Below are 21048 nucleotides of genomic sequence, written 5' to 3'. Positions count from 1 at the left end.
GCTACTCTATCCCTTTGAGATGTATTTATTGCTTATCTCAATAAACATACTTGAACTTGAACTTGAACACATACGCAAACAAACAACACATACACAAATGTCAACCCATGGTGGACAGGCCACCCAACTTTCAAACCTCCTCTCTCTCTACACCCGCATCCTCTTCCTGAATTTCATCTCCCCATCCCTCTTCCTCCCCTCATCCTTTCCAATCCCATATGGACATCAAAGCTAAAGTCTTTATGGCTTGGCACTTTCCCCCCTGAGAGTTCTCTTCTCTTCCCTTCTCTGATACGAGAGCGCTTTGTTAACGAACAAAGTAATACAAATAGTGCACTAAGCATTGTTAATGGAAGCGCTAATTATATGATGAAGTGTCATGTATTTATTCAGACGAGAACAGCAGCGAACACAAACTAGCGTATATACGAACAAAATGTTGTTGTTGTTGTGTTGATTTAGGGGCGACGACGATACGAACAAAATGGTTTGTATGTACAAATTTCTCAGTGAACGAAGTTGTTTCTAGCCCGGTATCCGAAATTGCAGTCGAGGACTTGACCAGTCCTCAACCAGGACAACCCCTAGCGGGCTCAAGAATATCCTCTAGTATGTGAGTGTGTGAGGTGAGAGTGCCTCATAGCGTCATACTGTGTGGTGGTGGTGTTGTTGACGACCATAAACACCAGTGTGTGAGGCGGCCACCAGACCCACCCCCAGGTAACTCTCTCCTGCTGCTGCTGCTCTCACTCCCTGCCTCCCTGCTGCTCTCACTCCCTGCCTCCCTGCTGCTCTCACTCCCTGCCTCCCTGCTGCTCTCACTCCCTGCCTCCCTGCTGCTCTCACTCCCTACCTCCCTGCTGCTCTCACTCCCTGCCTCCCTGCTGCTCTCACACTGTGGCCTCTCACATGTAATCTGCGGAGTGTTACCGGTGTAACTGGTGAGTGACGCTGGTGGTTATGGTGTCCCACCGCTGCTTTGGGGACCAAGGTTGGCGCACTGTGGAAGCCTTGCCACTGTACTCCCCCCCCCCCTCCCTTCCCAGACTAACCCCACATAATCACACGTGCTTGACTAACCCCACATAATCACACGTGCTTGACTAACCCCACATCATCACACGTGCTTGACTAACCCCACATCATCACACGTGCTTGACTAACCCCACATAATCACACGTGCTTGACTAACCCCACATAATCACACGTGCTTGACTAACCCCACATGATCACACGTGCTTGACTAACCCCACATGATCACACGTGCTTGACTAACCCCACATGATCACACGTGCTTGACTAACCCCACATGATCACACGTGCTTGACTAACCCCACATGATCACACGTGCTTGACTAACCCCACATGATCACACGTGCTTGACTAACCCCACATGATCACACGTGCTTGACTAACCCCACATGATCACACGTGCTTGACTAACCCCACATAATCACACGTGCTTGACTAACCCCACATGACCACATGTGCTTGACTAACCCCACATCATCACACGTGCTTGACTAACCCCACATAATCACACGTGCTTGACTAACCCCACATGACCACATGTGCTTGACTAACCCCACATAGTCACACGTGCTTGACTAAGCCCACATAATCACACGTGCTTGACTAACCCCACATAATCACACGTGCTTGACTAACCCCACATGATCACACGTGCTTGACTAACCCCACATGATCACACGTGCTTGACTGACCCCACATGATCACACGTGCTTGACTAACCCCACATAATCACACGTGCTTGACTAACCCCACATGATCACACGTGCTTGACTGACCCCACATGATCACACGTGCTTGACTAACCCCACATAATCACACGTGCTTGACTAACCCCACATGACCACATGTGCTTGACTAACCCCACATCATCACACGTGCTTGACTAACCCCACATAATCACACGTGCTTGACTAACCCCACATGACCACATGTGCTTGACTAACCCCACATAGTCACACGTGCTTGACTAAGCCCACATAATCACACGTGCTTGACTAACCCCACATAATCACACGTGCTTGACTAACCCCACATAATGACACGTGCTTCACTTTCCTCCAAATACCTATATAGTCGTAATGGCTTGGCACTTTCTCCTCATAGTTCATTCATTCATTCCTCTAATTAGGTGGCTGCCTTTTTTTATTTTTAATTGAACTATGCCCATAGATGGTGGCAATATGGTTAAATTGTTTTGCAACTTACAGCGTTCTATGTGGGTAGGATAGGCTTCAAGTCAGGTCAGCTTCAGAAAGAAACTTGTGTATGAAGGGACCTGTATTGCCAAGTCCTACACAAATACAAATGAAATATAATTAAGGTGTTTTAAATTGTACTTATACAGTGCTATTCAATATTTATGAACCCCATACCCATCATGTTGAGGTTAATGTGGATTTTCCACATCATGGACTCAGGGCTGGTCACAAGGGCTGGATAATTATCAGATTTCAGTGCCTGGCCATAGGCTTAAATTATCAATTAATTCTACTGAACCACCTCGACTACAACAGGTAAAGCTATACAAGTTACAATAGTAATTTTAACACGTTAAGTATTTGAGATCCATTTGCCTCAAGTGGAATCAGTTGGAGTTAGGTTAGATTGAATCATTTCAACCATTTTCATATATTGTTGGTACGGTAAAATTGTAGTTTTGCAAATGGCTCATTTGATAATAAGTTTATAATTTTGTACTGTATATATTGTTAGGTTAGGTAAGTTTAAACGTCTATTATCAGTCCCTCTTGTATACGGGTCATTCCATCTCAAATCACCAAAAAGTCACCTATGGCTCCCACTCGACCCTCTCCAAATGCCATGAAATTTTGTAGTAAGATAGCCCTAGACCCCAAATGACACTTTGCAAAATATTAGAGCTCAATCTGCTTTGGTTCTTAAATAACAGGTCCATATTCAATGGGCTCTCGTCCTGTTGATGCGTAAGTACCACAAAAATGACCAACTTTGACCCTTTGTTAAATCACTTCTATTGCCTGTAGGAGTGTGAAATATGATATACCAGGACAACTTTTGGTGTAGAATAACATAGTGTAATCGAAAAAGCAGTATGGGTGGCCATCATGCTAAAATCACTGCCAAAATTTGTCGTGAGAAATTTGGACCCCAATTTGGAGACCACTTACTCATCAGCAAATGGTCTAAACGCTATGATCTTTTGCAACGATGTATAACAAGCACAATATTATGCAGTGATGCAATAGCAACGATGTATAACAAGCACAATATTATGCAGTGATGTAATAGCAATGATGTATAACAAGCACAATATTATGCAGTGATGTAATAGCAACGATGTATAACAAGCACAATATTATGCGGTGATGTAATAGCAACTCTGTTGTATCCATATGTCCAGAGTGGCCCACTTGAAAGTTGGCCCCCCAAAAAATTATGTGCAAAGCTAGGCAACTTTCAAGGCAAAATATATCAATATGCGTCATTCCCAATTTGGTTTCAAATGACACCATTGCATAGATCAGATTTTTCTGTACAAGAGTAACTTTTATTTAGATTGGGATCTGAATTCCTAGTTCAGCCAGAGGACTCTGAAAATGACATACCTTGGTGCGATGGTAAAAAGATTGCAACCATGTCATGGCCTAGTCATCTAAGGCGTTTGCTTGGCAGTACTGTACCCAGAGAATAGGTTCGAATCCTCGTCACGGCTTGTACTAATTTCTCACTGATATATCACATTAACGTGATTTTTCTGTGCATACATATTAATGGTGTTAAATATTTATTCTATATAAATAAAAATGTAAATGTTCGTTTGTTCAAAATCAGCTAATCTCCGAAAGTTCTTCACCGATTGCTTTGGAATTTTCACACAATGTTCCATTCGCATCCAAGCTGGGTTTTTATATACATACTATATAGATGTCACATCTGTGTTGGGAAAAAACATGTTTTTTCTGGAAAACTGTGTTTTTCATGCGAGGGAAATCTTCGAAACCTCTTTACCGATTGCTTTGGAGTTTTGACACAACGTTGCATTCGAATAGGCGCTCGTTTTTATATACCTTCTATATAGATGCCTCACCTGTGACTGGGAAAAAACAGCGCCATCTGTTGGATGTAAGAGCAACGCGTGCTGTAATCTCCGAAAGTTCTTCACCGATTGCTTTAAAATTTTGACACAATGTTCCATTCGAATATGTGCATGTTTTTATATACCTACTATATAGATGCCATACCTGTGACAGGTAAAAACTTTTTTTTTTTTTTTTTAAATAGCGCCATCTGTTGCATGTAATAGCAACACACACACTACACTATGTTATGATTCCATTTCAATGTTTCTGATTGCATTGATAAATTGAATTTTCATTAATTTTGATTTATTTTCATGTTTATTTAGTTTTGTGTGACATTGGATTGCAATTGAGCTGTGTTGTTTACCATACCCTTAATTTGTAAGTACAGTACTGTATAAGTATAGATGCCACACCTGTGATGGGTAAAAACATGCTTTTTTTTTTTTTTTTTTTTTAAACAGCACCATCTGTTGCATGTAAGAGCAACACCTGCTATACGAAATATGTTACAATTCCATTTCAATGTTTCTGATTTCATTGATAAATTGAATTTTCATAGATTTTGAACTATTCTCATTTTGATTTAATTATTTTGTGTGACATTGCATTGGAATTGAGCTGTGTTGTTTACCATGCCGTTCATTTTGTGAGAATAGTTTATTTTTTTTTTTTAACTTTCTCTTATATTTCAGTGATGGGAACATCAGATCATTTGATGTTTCTAATTTTCTGATGGGAACATCAGATCATTTGGGAATGCATCAGATGAGGGAGTGGGTAATGGTGGGGAGGACGAGGGGACTGGAGTGGGAGACGGTGGGGAGGACGAGGGAACAGGGAAGGGGGTAATGGTAGGGAGGATGAGGGGACGGTGGAGTGGAGAATGGTTAGGAGGACGAGGGGATGCTTGAGTGGGGGGGATGGTGGGGAGCACAAAGGGATGGGGGAGGGAGGGAATGGTGGGGAGGACGAGGGGACGGGGGAGGGAGGAATGGTTGGGAAGACGAGGGGACGGGGAAGGGAGGAATGGTTGGGAAGACGAGGGGATGGGGAGGGGGGGGGAATGGTGGGGAGGACTGGGAGATGGGGGGGATGGTTGCTGTGGCTCAGCAACGCACATGCATTGCTGAGCCACAGCAACGCGGGCCGGGTATAGCTAGTACAAAATAAACAGATAAACCATTCGGGCTCGGAAGGGGAACTATCAGTTGAAAGCATTAAGCAGTTAAGACTAGGAATAATCAAGTGGCCCTTTGACTTTAAGGGAAAAGAAGGTAGGTTACTCAACTGTGTAAATCTCTGGTGTGCCCCCACCTGGATTATTGCATCCAGGCATGGAGACCGCATCTTCAGAAAGACATCGCTTCATTGGAGAAAGTTCAATACCAGGCAACAGAAATCATTCCAGAACTGTCAACTCTCATACCTGGAAGGGTTGAGGGCCACTGCGCCAACACTGCAGTTACCTTGCGATGATTTTGGGGCTCAGCGTCCCCGCGGCCCAGTCCTCGACCAGGCCTCCTGGTTGCTTCACTGGTCAACCAGGCTGTTGGATGCAGCTGCTTGCAGCCTGATGTGTGAATCACAGCCTGGTTGATAAGGTATCCTTTGGAGGTGTTTATCAATTTCTCAAATGAACACTATGAGGGGTTGGCCAGTTATAACCCTTAAGTGTAGTGGAAGCGTGTTGAAGAGTCTCGGGCCTCGGGTGTTGATGGTTCTCTCTCAGGGTACCTATTGCACCTCTGCTCTTCAATGGGGGTATTCTGCTCATCCTGCCATGCCTTCTGTTCTCATGTAATTACCTAAGTGTAGTTACAGGATGAGAGCTATGCTCATGGTGTCCCGTCTACCCAGCTCTCTGTCATATAACGCTTTGAAACTACTGACGGTTTTGGCCTCCACCACCTTCTCACCTAACTTGTTCCAACCGTCTACCACTCTGTTTACAAAAGTGAATTTTCTTATTTCTCCGGCAGCGTTGTTTCGTTAGTTTAAATCTATGACCTCTTGTTCTTGAAGTTCCGGATCTCATTACAGTAATTCTTCCCTATCAATACACACAGAAATCACAATTGTGTGATGCATCAAATGAACAAATCTACAAGAGCCGTGACGAGGATTCGAACCTGCGTCCGAGAGCATCTCAGACGCTTCCTTGAAGTGTGTAATGAAGTAAGGGTGAAGAGGGAAAACGGCCTATTGACATAGCTCGAGTGCATTTTGGGGAGTTGTGTAAAACCCTGGTTTGTGCCTCAGAGAGGCTGCAGGATCCAGTAAGTTCAGTAGAACTTTGGTTTCAACTCCTTTTGACCATGTCGTAGCTCAGTTGATTAAGGCAGCGTCTTGGATGCTCTCGGACGTAGGTTCGAATCCTCGTCACGGTCCTTGTGAATTTCTTTCCTATCAATTTTATCGATTCCTGTTACTATTTTGTACGTAGTGATCATATCGCCTCGTTTTCTTTTTCATCTTCTAGTTTTGCATATTTAATTAATGCCTCTAACCTTTCCTCGTAGCTCTTGTCCTTCAGTTCTGGGAGCCACTTAGTGGCATGTTGTTGCACCTTTTCCAGTTTGTTGATGTGCTTCATAAGATATGGGCACCATACAACCACTGCATATTCCAGCTTTGATCTAACAAAAGTCGTGAACAATTTCTTTAGTATTTCTCCATCCATGCATTTAAAAGCAATTCTGAAGTTAGAAAGTGTAGCATAGGCTCCTCGCACAATGTTCTTAATGTGGTCCTCAGGTGACAGTTTTCTATCTAGAACCACCTCTAGATCCCTTTCTTTGTCAGAATTCTTTAAAGATTTATCACAATTTATAGGTCATGTGGGGTCTTTGTTCTCCAATTCCACATTCCATAACATGGCATTTATTCACATTAAATTCCATTTGCCAAGTGTTGCTCCATATATGTACTTAATTTGACCAGGTCTTCTTGAAGGGCATGACAATCATCTAGGTTTCTTATCTTCCCTATTAGCATCATCAGCAAACTTATTCATATAATTCTGTATTCCAACTGGTAGATCATTTATGTTGACAATGAACATTACCGGTGCAAGAACTGAACCCTGTGGTACTCCACTCGTGACATTCCTCCAATCCGATACATTGCCTCTGATTACGGCCCTCATTTTTCTGTCAGGAAATTTTTCATCCATGTTAGAAGCTTACCTGTCACCCCTCCAATATGTTCTAGTTTCCAGAATAACCTCTTATGTGGAATTCTGTTGAAAGCTTTTTTCTAGGTCCAGATAGATGCAGTCAACCCAACCATCTCTTTCCTGTAAAATCTCTGTGGCTCGATCATAGAAACTGAGTAAGTTCGTTACACAGGATCTTCCAGATCGAAAACCATACTGTCTGTCTGATATTATATCGTTTTTCTCCAGGTGTTCTACCATTTAGTTTTAATTATTTTTTCCAATATTTTGACTATTACACTTGTCAATGATACAGGTCTATAATTAAAGGGATCTTCCCTGCTGCCACTTTTGTAGATTGGAACTATGTTAGCCTTTTTCCACACATCAGATACAACTCCTGTAAACAGGGATGCCTGAAAAATCAGTTGAAGTGGAATGCTGAGCTCGGGTGCACATTCTCTCAGAACCCATGGTGAAACTCCATCTGGACCAACTGCTTTGTTCTTACTTAGCTCCTTGAGCATTTTTTCCACTTCGTCTCTAGACACCTCTATGTGCTCTATGTTGTTCTCTGGAATTCATATTGTGTCTGGTTCCCTGAAGATTTCATTTTGTATAAACACACTTTGGAACTTTTCGTTTAATGTTTCACACATTTTCTTTTCATTTTCCGTGAATCTATTTCCCATTTTCAACCTCTGAATATTATCCTTTACCTGCAATTTGTTGTTTATGAATTAATAGAATAGACCTGATTCTGTTTTACATTTGTCTGCAATCCCTTTTTCAAAATTTCTTTCTGCCACTCTCTTCACTGCCATGTAGTTGTTTCTCACATCTTTGTATCGCTGGTATGTTTGGGGTTTGGCCTCTTCCTATGTCGATTCCATTTTTGTGTCTTTTGGTCTCTGGCCCTCTCGCAATCTCTGTTGAACCAATCCTGTTTCCTAGTTCTGCATCTATGCTTTGGTATAAATTTTTTTGTGCCTTTATCATATATTTCACAAAACTTGACATCTCGTATACTTCCTTGCCTAGCAACAAGTCTGTCCAATTATACTCACTAAAAAAAATAATAAGGTCGCTATAATGTCCTCTCCTGAAGTCAGGTTTTTCAACTGCTTCAACCTCATTATTTTCTTCCAGATTATATCGCATTGCATACTTTATTCCCAAAAAGTCATGGTCACTTTTACCCAAGGGAGGAAGGTACTGAATGTCAAATATCTTTCTCCTTCCTGGTAATATCAAATCTAGTATGGAGGGAATGTCCCCTTCCCTCATCCTCGTAGCTTGTTTAACATGTTGATACAAGAATGTTTCCAGGATGAGGTCTACAAATCTACAGGTACAAAAATCCTCTGTTCTAGCTTCACATGCTTCCCAATCCAAGGATTTCAAGTTGAAGTCGCCGACTATCAACTGTCATGATCTATCGTTATCTGCTCTTGCCATAATCTCTCTCATTATTGTTATAAGACCCTCTCGTTTACTATCTAGTTCCTCCTTTGTCCATGTGTTGCTTGGTGGTGGACTATATGCATTTATGATCATTAGTTTATCATCCTCATGGCAGATCACTAGTGCTATTACATCAACTCCTTGTGGAATGGCAATCATTATTTCATTCATCTTTAGGTGTTCTTTCACCAACACAGCAACGCCACTGCCTTTCCTAATTTTTCTGCCCTGTCTCCAAATTGAGTAGCCCCTTGGGAATATGACCTCATTTAACCATTGTGTTGCTCAGGGCTAATTAGCATATATCACCCACAGGCGCATACCAAAAAAAAAATATTATTTTTTCTTCTAAATCTGTTAATTTGTGTTCTCAGATCATGGGAAACATAATACAAAAATCGTAAGTGGCATATATTGCCCGCTATAGGGCGGGGAAGTCTGGCAAAAAACAGGCGCTGACTCAGTGTGCGTCCCAGGCGGTCTGCTCCTCCCCAGCTGTCAGGCAGGAGTGGCCACAAAGAGATAATTACCTAATTATTCCAATGTCTTTGATTGATTTTTTGTATTTTTTTTGCTGTAATATTATTCAATAGTGTGTAGTGGAATATATTTATTTAATATAATGTGTGAATCATCGCTGTACTCAAAATTTTGCTGTGCATATTGTTGATTCAATTATGTTCATTAAACGATGAACAAATACTTTGTCGGTTATTACACTATATACACAGGTTATATATAAGTATCTGCATGTTTTGTTCACCCTAACGAACCGCTAAGTTGGTAATATGAGTCAAAAAGCAACGAGGAGTGACCGCCACACACCAGCCAGCCACTCGCTGCCACTCATTCCCTCAGCACCTCACTCGTCCACATTCTTCTCCCACCCTCCTATTTTTACTTTTATTCGCTATATACAGACGTTATATATAAGTATCTACATGATTTGTTCACCACAACTGTACAACTAAGCTGATAGTAAGTTCAGGCACTAAGAGACGTCGCTACACAGTCAGCTGGCGGCTGCCTGCCACACACATTCAAGGTCAGAGGCACTAATATTTCACCCCAACAATACTGTTTGTGGTGTTATTACCCTATATACACGCATTATATATAAGTATCTACATGTTTTGTTCATAATAACTGTTCAACTAAGCCGGTATAGTGCCCAAAGAGCATAGTGGCCACCCCTACCAACATGACAAATCGTGCAGATGTTGCCACCACCCATCATCAAAATGGCTTCTTCCCCCCACACTCCTTTTGTTATTACACTGTATATACACGTTATATATAAGTATCTACATTCGTGTTCACCATAACGAATCACTAAGTTGGTATGCTGAGTGGCAGTGGCAGCCCGCCACTGGCTGCCACTTCCTCCCTCCCTCCCTCACCTCCATTCTCCTCCCACAATACTGGTTTTGCTTTTATTTATATTTATATACAGACGTTATATATAAGTATCTGCATGTTTTGTTCACCATAGCGAACAACTAAGCTGGTATAATGAGTCCAGACAGTAAAAGGTGGTCACACAGAGCCAGCAGACAATGCTACCTCCCTCCCCACCAAGATTACTCCTCCCACTACAGTGCTAATTATCACAACAATCATGCTATTATCAGAATCCTGGTCATTTTTATCACAGTCAGGGGTCTTTGTAATACTATCATCACTAAATAATAGCATGAACATGTATATTATGGCATTTTTAGGCAATGCTGTGGTCACAAGCTGAACAGCAGTGCTGTGAGCTCATGCTGCGTGCATCAGCCTTGGTGGCTCACTCAATACTGAGGCCCCTCACACCCGAGAATTTGGCCCACAGTTTTTTAAAAAAATGGCGTCTGTTTACAAGAGCCCTGATAAAGGTGAGGTGAACCTCCGTTTAAATCTTGTGTAGTACTCCAACACGTTATTTGATGTGATGTGCAATTTATAGCAAGTTACTCAACACATCATATGATGTGTTGCGCAGTTTAAGGGTTAAAATAACAGTTTTGTCTCTGTGAGTGCAACAATGTCTGGTGTCTGTAGCTGTATTGCATCACTTAACTCCAGTATCTTCGATCTCGCTCCATCTTCATTGGTGTATACTATTTTCAGGAACATGTCCCCCCCTCTCCTTATTCTTCACTACCCCGTCTCTCTAGCAATTTTGTTGGTTTGCCTTTTTGTACCATTTTACTGGCCTGCCTACCCCTATCACTTTGTAGAAAAAAGAATTTATTTCTTCTTCGTTTCTGCTCTCATTTAGACGTTTTGCCTCGACGAGGTTTAGTTTCGGCTTCTCTCTGTCTTCTCTTGAAAGATCTCGTCTTAACGACCACACTTTCCCTTTCTCATCACTTTGTAATTTTTTAGCATTCCTTAGTACTTCTTCAATCTGTTTGGCACCATTTAGGCTGATCCTCAAAGGTCGATCTTTCCTTTTTACGTTGTGGGGGTTTTCTTTTTTAGCTTTCACGACTGCAATGCGTACGTCGCCAATGTACATGTGGCAGACGCTTCACGAAGCTGTCGGAATTAGCAGAATAGAAAATACGAGAGCAACCGTACAGGGCCTGGGAGCAAGGTCGAGTTAGTCATTGAGGGTCTCTTCTCAGACTAGTCTCACCTAGTCCTGCTCCACGTTGATCGTTGGAATCTCCTCAATGATTTAACACTTTAAGGGACTCCTAGGGTCCTCATCACATTTATAGTTTAGTGAATAATAGGCAACTCGGTGTTGAAGACACTAGAGCTGAAGGCTTCAGTATTTAATTGGCAGTATTCAGAAGTGGTTCAACGGAAACACCGCATAAAGCTTAACAGTAGTTTATTTATTAACTTAACCACTAATACACAGGGTGCTTGATTTACTTTAGATTGGTGTCAGCAAAGCTATGGTTGCATTAGCGAGACTCTTGACGTCTGGCTAAACGACTCGTATCCATTCATGGAGAAACACCTAACTTAACACAGTTGACAGCCAATCATTAACACGGCAACCTAACTGCCACTATGCAAAGGGATCACAAGAGTTCCAACCGGATACTCGGTAATGATGATATGCAATAAGCACAACTACACTGTCAATGGGACAGGCAATAACATGCACAATAATAATCACACACAATACTAAATGTGTGGTGTATGTGAAACTCACATTCACAGACTAGTGAAATGCAGTGATACCACACAGATAAACACGCATTCACCGTCGATTCACCTATAACCTGTGACAGGTATGAGAAGGTGAGAACTGTGGTTGATCCCTCAGATCAACACAGACACAATAAAACAATGACAAGATCTTGTACTTACAGATGGGTACCTTTCCTTACTCACTCACTCACTCGGGCACATTTATACAAGCACTCGTAGGTGGCCTGACAGCTGGTTTCGCTCGTAGACACGGAGGGTACTTGCAGTAGGGCGTGCTGTATGCTTAACAGACAGACACACGCACACACACTGGCACTGGCGATGAGTAAGGTGGTGACGTCATGTAGTAGTGAGGGCGGCGGCGGGCGCTCGAGGTACTGAGGTACTGGGATGAGTGGCGGCTGGCGGTGGCTGTGGTACCATGCAGGTACACTTGTGGTAAAGTCACACACAGGTTACTTAGGCGGCGGCACTGCCTTAGTTCACTCTTAAGTCACTCACAACGATTTTTGTCACCAGGGGTTACCTGATACCAGTCTGTTTCGCTCTGGAGATTTGTCACTTTAGGCTTCTGAATAATATATTCACACTCGTGATTCTGGGCGAGTGTGTCGTATAATCTTCAGACACTGAGTTAACTTGACGGTGAGGAATGGACGGTTGTTTAGTCTATTGGCCGATCGACAGAACCGCTACACGTCCTCTTTGCAAGAGATCCCTCACAAGAATGGGTTTTGTCTGAAGCTCAGGGCATCTTGCGGGGCACATACAAGGGGATTACAATTTGACCAATAGCATTGCTGGAATTGGGCGGGAACCAATCATATTAGCTCGTTCGATGAGCAGTAGCTGGAGTGACGTCATGAACACGTCATAGCTGTTATTCACCATCGCCCCGGTTGACCCCAGAGGTCAGACGCTGCTAGCGTCTCCTCTCTCCCACGCTGCACCACCGATGTACTCACTGACCCTTTGGAGTGGCAAGTATGCTTAACTCCCTGTATCTACTTCCTGCCTGGACATACGGCGGCCTCCGTATTATAAAAGTGTTCCTGGTTAAGTGGGCATTCTGGAGATACCCAACATGCCAGGTCACTATCCAGGGTTAAGAGAGAGATAGGCTTTTGCACGAAGATCAGTGCACTCTGCACTGCAATGAGCCATTCAAGTCAGCTGTGGGAGAATCTTGAGACACACTCTCTCACATACATACCTGCCTATTCTCCTGTAGTTGCAGACGTTCTCTGGTAGTAAGACCTTCCACGAGGCCAACAATTTTATCTACTGCTTTTGTTTCTTCTACAGCTATGTGGTGTTATTTCTGTGTGCAGGTTTGGGACCAGCCCCTCTAATATTTGTGTAAATTATTATGTATCTTCCTGCCTGTGCTGAAGAGAATACAAATTTAGGCATTTTAGTGGGTCCCAATAGTTTCAATGTTTTACTGAGTGGATTAGAGTAAAGGATTTAGGATTTACAGTAAAGAATTTCTGAACGCTCTCCTGGTCATAAATTTCTCCAGCTTTGAAAGGGGCTGTCATTGTGACAGTATTCCACTCTAGAGGGCGCTAGCATCTTGAAAAGTGTCAGCATTGGTATAGCATCTCTAGTTTGAAAGGTTCTTGTTATCCAACCTGTCATTTCTGGGGGGAGCCCCGTCGGCTCCCCGGAGCTATCCAGGCTGAATGGATATGTATAACTTTCTGGCATCAGTCAATGCATGGAGTTCTTGCCTACCTGGGACCACGAGCCAGAACCTGGCCTCCTCTAGAGAGGCATGAGGAGCAATGGCCTATAGAGACCCCCCTTATGATTGGGAGCATTTTATGTCTGCCATCGACCGGGATAGGCACCCAGAAAGGTAGGCGCTCCAAAACAAACCCCTATTCTGGTAAACTTTTGCGACTGAACAGGTGGACAGAACTCCCCAAACGAAAAATAGCAAACAAGCACGACGTCATCATGTCGCCGTGCCGCTGTCTGCGCAACTCCCCCCCCCTCCCCTCCCCAGGAGGGGAAAGGGGGAGCCCCAGACCCCTCAGCAACCCAACCATTAGTTCTTAGGCTGGATGTCAAAACGTGAAAACACCGCCGACTGGGAGGGATGCCGGGGAGCCTCTGGCTACTTAGCTACTGACTGTATGGTTCACCTGTTATTGTCTGCATTCATCATACCAGCTCAGTGGTTCTCTACTGTGAACACAAATGTAGATACTTATATATAATGTGTGTATTAGTGTAATAACAGCAAAAGGATTATGTTGGGAGGAGCCATTTGGGTGACGGAGGTGACGTCGTCTGCATGACTTGTCTGGCTGTGTGGAGGGTGGCCACTATGCTCTTTGAGCACCCTACAAGCTTAGGTGTACAGTTACGGTGCATACAACATGTAGATATTTATATATAATGTGTGTGTATATAGTGTAATAACACTGCAAACAGTATTGTTGGGAGAGAAATTTAGTACACATGACCTTGAATGAATGAGGGAGGCAGCCGCCGGCTGCCGCCACTCAGGTGCTTTTTCACCCACAAGGTTATAAACCCATGGAACCACCTACCCACAGAAGCTGTAAATGCCAAAAAACTGCAGTTTTAAATTCAGCTAGAAAAAATCATCAGGACAATTATGGGGACCTTAGACAAGTCATTGGATTCCTGTCCCTTTCGAGGCCACTAGTGTTAGTGACCTCTAGGTAAATTCATGTAAATAACGCTCGGAAGTAAGTACAGTGGGCCCTCCTTTTTTCGCATGTAATCCATTCCCAGAGATGGGTCGTAAAGCGAAAATTCGCAAACCAAAACAAATTTTCCCATAAGAAATAATGTATATTGAATTAATCCAATCCACACTCACAAAAATATTAACTTCAAAATACATTTTGTACATAATACTTCAAATATTTTGTACTACAGTATGTATGTACAAGTTATATCTTACCTTTACTGGTGACTTGGTGGCGTATGGAAGATGGTGAGGAGGTGGAGAGGAGGAGAGATGTTAGTGTTTGGAAAGGGAATCCCCTTCCATTATAACATCAGACAGTGATGACTTCTCTGGGGTACTTTCTCTTCTGTTTTGCAGGCATACCACTAGGACCTGGTTGAGGCTCACTGCTTGTTTGTCTCACCAAGAACCTTTCCATAGACTTGTTTTTCCTTTTGAATCCTCCAAACCTGGAGGATGAGCAGGAGCATTGTCGAGACAAAGCAGGGCCTTGAGTGGCAAACTGTTCTGCAGGTATTTTTTGTTGGAAAGGTAAACCACTCCATTCACCCACTCGGTAAAAAATTGCCTTGCCACCCATGCCTAATTATTAGCCTTCCACATTTGGCTTTTCTGCACATTATATTTTTGAAAACCCTTGGATTTTTGGAATGATACACAAGCAAGGGTTTAATTTTCAAATCGCCACTCGCATTACCACACAAGTGTTAGCCTATCTTTCATAGGCTTGTGTCCGGGGAATGACTTCCTCCTTGGTTATGCATATCCTCTTCAGCAATCTTTTCCAGAATAGCCTTGTCTCGTTACAATTAAACACTTGTTGTAGTAGGTATCCCTCACTATCTACAAAATCTTTAAAATTCCCCAACAAATCTTTCAGCCACTGGTTTGTCTGAGCTGGCAACCTCCCCATGCCTCGCAACATTATGAATGTTACTACTTTTTCTAAATTTCTCAAACCATCCCCTGCTTGCCTTAAACTCTTTCGGATCTGCATCACTCGTTCCGGGGGTTTTCTTTATAAAATCTTCTGAAATGCTATTGCCTGCTAACTTGTTTATCCAATGTTGTTTATCCAAAATAATAACAACATCCTCAAGAGTGTTTGTTCTTTGTTTCATGATTGTTGTTACAATACTGAAACAATCCTTTTGCCACTTTTGCACTCATAATGTCTTTTTTCTTAGCAATTAGAGTGAAAATCGTTGATATAGATTTGTTGTACTGCCTAGCTCGTTCAACAACCCGCATACCATTTCATTTTTATGATTGATCTCTTGTTTTTCTTCTATAGTCATCCTCACATTTTTCTGAGATTGAACCTTACCACTGACTTTCTTGGGACCCATGGCATGACATATAATAATTACTTTTATGTTCAAAAACCGAAAAAAGCAGAAAAACAATGAAATTCTTTACAAAGAATTCAAGTGCAATATTCACTAGGTGGGAGGCACTGGTAAACCGAAGCGCACCTCGCCTGTGCCACCAGAAACCACTCGCTCGGTCGACCCATACGTGTACAGTATCAACAAACTCATCGCCAAGCGAGGTAAAGGTCGTCAACGGAGTCAAATTTTACAAAGAAATTGAGATCGTAACCCGAAAAATTTGTATAGAGGGACGGTCGTCAACCGAGGATCCACTGTACTGTATGACAAAAGTACGGGAAAGTTGGGAAATAAAAATGCACCAGGTCAATATCTGTGAGGTGGGGCTCAAGAGCTGGATTTTCTTTGTTGTAGACATAAAGTAGACACCACCAACACTTTCCTGCACCCTTCAGTCCATATTTTAATATACAATACCGTATTTATAAAGGCATCGAAGTTCATGTAACTAATAAGGACAAAGAAGAAACTCTATACTGTATTTTATATACACTGGGACAGATCTTTGTAAACAGTGAAAGAGGCAAGTTGAACTGTTTGGTCACTACTATGGAGGAAATTATTAAACAAAAATTCCTAGGACAAATTAAAGCTAAACAAATTCCCAGGACAAGACTGTGTCTTTACCAAGAGTTATAAAATAATGTGAAGAGGAGATAAGTTAGCTCTTTTACTTTCATACTTGAACATTACAATTGACCAAAGTACTGTACCAGAATTGTGGAGAATTGCAAATGGTGTACCTGTACTAATCTTTCAAGAAAGGTAGTAGATCTCTTGAATCAAATTATCGGTCAATTAGAGGTGTACTTTAACCCTTAGGCTGCTAAGGGCCTTTTGTCCTTCAACACCCACAAGCGCCAAAAAAAAAAAAAAACAGCGTTGAATGTAATGAAATGCCGTTTTCTGCGTGAGACCCCGGAGGCTCCCCGGAGTTATTCCGGGCTGATGTGTATACATTACACTGTGGCAACAGTCAGTCAAAGGAGTTCTAGACCTACCGGGGACCAGAGCCAGAACCAGGGCCCCCTCAAGAGAGGCACGAAGAGCAATGGCCTAAAGACACCCCCGTGTAATTGGAAGCAGTCTTTGTCTGCCATCAACCAGGTCAGGCATGCAGAAAGGCAGGAATTCCAAAACAAACTACTGCTGATTAAATAAATTGCAAACTGAAAGCCGAACTAGCAACAGAACTCCCCAATCAAAACCAAGGAAATTAGTATGACGTCACCACAAATGCCCTGCATCCGTCTGTGCAACCCCCCCCCCCCCCACCCCCACCCTCCCCGGGAGGGGGACGGGAGGGTCCCAGACCTCCATGCTGGCAACTCTCCTCAGTTCAGAGGCTGAGTATCAAAAAATGCCAAAAAAAAAAAAAAAAACACTGGAGAGAGGGATGCCGGGGAGCCTCCGGGTCTTACCCAGAAAATGGGGTTTCATTACATTCAATGCTGGTTTTCTGTGGAGAGCCCCTTCGGCTCCCCGGAGCTACCTAACCAAAGAAAAGAAAAAAAGGGACTTACCCGGGAGGCGATCGTTACTCGCTGCTCAACTTGAAGTCGAGACAACTGGCTGCAACCTGCGACCCAAGGCTACACACGCCCGAGAAAGGCCAGAGACATTAACAAGATACCGTGCGGCCAGGACCCTGTTCGACTTCCAAAAGCCCTGTGCCCGAATGTCAGCCCAGGACATATTCCCCAAAACAGCAGCCAAAGCCGCGAACTTACGAATGTCGTGGGCACGGGGATAGACCACAGGCTGGCTGGACCAAATAATCCTGCGAACGACCTGGAAGACCCGTGCCCTGGAATAGGGAAGAAGGGAAACCAGGTCCACCCAAAGCGTGTCCCCTGCCACGGAGGCAGTGGCGCGCAGATAACGGAGAAGAGCCGCAACCAGACACAAAACATGATTCACCCCCGGCCGAATCAACCAAGCATCAACAACCCAAGGCCTCCTTTGGAAATCAGCAGACTCATTCTTCACCAGAAAAGGAGGAGGCTGCAAACGAACGAAACGACCACCAGGACCAAAAGAGCAGAAACCCCTTTGCCGGAGGAGAGCATGAAGCTGTCCGACCTGACCCCTAAAGGCCAATGCCATCAAGAAAAGAGCCTTAGAAAAACAGTCCTGAACCGAGGGGTCCACCACAAACCGAGGAAAAGAGAGAAAAGAGAGCACCCGGTCCAACGACCAGGATGGCACAGGCGACGCATGAGCAGGCCGGAGGTGAAAGAATGCCCGAGAAAGCTTGTAAAACGGAGCAGAAGTGACATCCACCCCGAATGCTAGCTGCAGCGGCTCCGCCAGCGCCGCACGATACGAGGCGACAGTGTTTAGCATAAGATGATGGTCCTGAAACAACTACCAAGAGAGAAAAGACAAACCCTTCTGAACAGAAATCAAAGACAACCTACCAAGAGACAAAAAATGCCGAAAGGACTGCCAGGAAATTTCATACTGCTGTCTAGAAGAAACTCGCAGGTGGGACACCATCAACAAAGCCACCTGATCACCATACAAGTGGTGATACACCCGCGCCAAAAAGACCAGACGCGAAGAGTGGAGGAGAAGATCGAACCAGCCACAGTACCGGATCGGACCGGACCAACCTGCTGAAAGAGGCGGAGCCGCGGGAAGACCCTCTGGTTCGAACATCGAGCAAAAAGCTCCTGAAACCAGTGCTGGGCTAGCCATTAAGGAGCCAACAGGATTACTCTCCCCTGGTAAGTCTCCAACCGAGTCAGGATCAGGAGCAACAACCGGACTGGTGGGAAGAGGTACAGGAAACTCCACCTCGACGAGTCCAGCCAAAAGGCATCGATCCCGACGGCTTTGCAGTCTGGAAGGGCGCCACATACACTGGAAGACGCCTCGACCACGCCGATGCGAAGAGGTCCACCTCTTGGCACCCGTACATCCGGCAGAGCCAACTGAACGAGTCGGCGTCGACCGTCCATTCCGTGGAAAAGGGAATGAACCGAGACAGGCCGTCTGCCAGGATGTTTGACACCCCTTGAACATGAACCGCCAGGAGAGCCAAACACCGAGAACTCGGCAGACGAGTCACCCGAAGCGACCGGCCCTAAAGAACCAAGGACCGCATCGAACCCCCGTGGTTCAAGCAATGAACCACCGGGGAGCAGTTCGAATGGACCTGAATGCTCCTCGAGCAACATGAATCCTCAGAAGCGAATGCCACACCGCTGCAAACTCCCGTGCCGTGCTGTGAGCTCGATGGAAGGACGGATCCCACCGACCATGCCAGCCTGGTGACCACTTGTCACAAAACCCCAGCCGAGAGACGAGGCATCCGTGAACACATCGTGCGATTTCCCGGGGAGGCGACACGGCATAGAACCCCGAAAAACACGCAGGGGAAGCTGGCGATGCAGCAGCCGACCCGAGACCCCTGGGATCCGAACCCATCAATTGCGAGAGCGGCGGAAGGGACAAACCCGAAGAAACCAGAACATCCGCAGAAGCCAGATCCGACTCGATGGGTAGACCATCACGGCGAAGTTCAGGCTCCCATACAACTGCTCAAACAACCAACGTCTGACCCGGGTGCCCTCCAAAAACAGCCGGCATACCAGCATACCAACTTAGTGGTTCGTTATGGTGAACATGAATGTAGATACTTATATATAACGTGTATATACTGTACATTGTAATAACAGCAAAAGGAGTGTGGGGGAGAAGCCATTTTGGTGATGGGTGTGGCAACATCTGCATGATTTGTCATGTTGGTAGGGGTGGCCACTATGCTCTTTGGGCACTATACCGGCTTAGTTGAACAGTTATGGTGAACAAAACACGTAGATACTTGTATATAATGCGTGTATATAGGGTAATAACACAACAAACAGTATTGTTGGGGGTGAAGTTTTAGTGTGTCTGACCTTGAATGTGTGAGGGAAGCAGCCGACACTTGACTGTGTGTAGCGACGTCTCTTAGTGCCTGAACTAACTACAGTATATCAACTTAGTTGTACAGTTGTGGTGAACAAAACACGTAGATACTTATGTATAACGTCTGTATATAGTGAATAAAAGCAAAACCAGTATTGTGGGAGGAGAATGTGGGTGAGTCAGGTGAGTTGATGGAGGGAGGAAGTAGCAGCCAGTGGCGGGCTGCCACTGGCTGCCACTGCCACTCAGCATACCAACTTAGTGGTTCGTTATAGTGAACACAAATGTAGATACATATATATAACGTCTGTATATAATGAATAAAAACAAAAACAGTATGGTGGGAGGAGAATGTGGGCGAGTGAGGTGTTGAGGGAGTGAGTGGCAGCAAGTGGCTGGCTGGTGTGTGGCGGTCACTCCTCGTTTCTTTTTGACTCATAATACCAACTTAGTTATTCGTTATGGTGAACAAAACATGTAGATACTTATATATAACCTGTGTGTATAGTGTAATAACCGACAAAATATTTGTTCACTGTTTGATGAACAAAATAATTGAATCAACAATATGCACACCATATTTTTGAGTACAGCGATGATTCACTCATTTTATTCTATAAATATATCACACTACACACTATTGAATAATATTACAGCAAAAAAACTATGAAAAAATAAATCAGAGACATTGAAATAATTAGGTAATTATCTCTTTGTGGCCACTCCTGCCTGACAGCTGGCAAGCAACAGACCGTCTGGGATGCACGCTGAGTCTGCGTCTGTTTTTTGCCAGACTTCCCCGCCCTATAGCGGGGAATATATGCCACTTACGATTTTTTTATTATTTTTCCCATGATCAGAGAACACAAATTAACAGGTTTAGAAGAAAAAATAATATACAGTATATATATATTTTTTTTGGTATGCACCTGTGGGTGACAAATGCTAACTAGCCCTGAGCATCACAAGGGTTACTGTATTGCACGGTATCGGTAATGTTACTCAAATCATCTATACAGTACTGTATATGTATTGTGCAGTCTAATGGTTAAGAAAAAAAATTGAACAAATTTGAAGAAAGAACAAATGTCATAAAGGTTCGTTCAGTGTGTCAGATAGGCTGCTCCATTATGACAATCTTTTTTTGTT

The 21048-nt window shown here is 43.8% G+C and overlaps 1 protein-coding gene across 22 annotated transcripts in view; it reads left to right on the top strand.

The window, feature by feature from the left end:
- Positions 1 to 296: 296 nt before the first annotated feature.
- LOC123761795 (uncharacterized) overlaps positions 297 to 21048 on the top strand; it is a 55006-nt gene continuing 34254 nt past the window's right edge. For 2 of the 22 annotated variants that reach the window (XM_069330486.1, XM_069330476.1), the window contains exon 1: positions 488 to 613. Coding sequence is in view for 5 of the 22 variants with exons in the window: in XM_069330465.1 (XP_069186566.1) it covers positions 485 to 487 (3 nt within the window). In the remaining 17 variants the exon portion in view is untranslated. The other 20 variants (XM_069330465.1, XM_069330479.1, XM_069330485.1 and 17 more) reach the window with 20 other exon arrangements.

This window comes from Procambarus clarkii, chromosome 24 (assembly GCF_040958095.1).
Source record: "Procambarus clarkii isolate CNS0578487 chromosome 24, FALCON_Pclarkii_2.0, whole genome shotgun sequence".
Lineage (NCBI taxonomy): Eukaryota > Metazoa > Arthropoda > Malacostraca > Decapoda > Cambaridae > Procambarus > Procambarus clarkii.
This window is presented reverse-complemented; position numbering and strand designations above follow the sequence as displayed.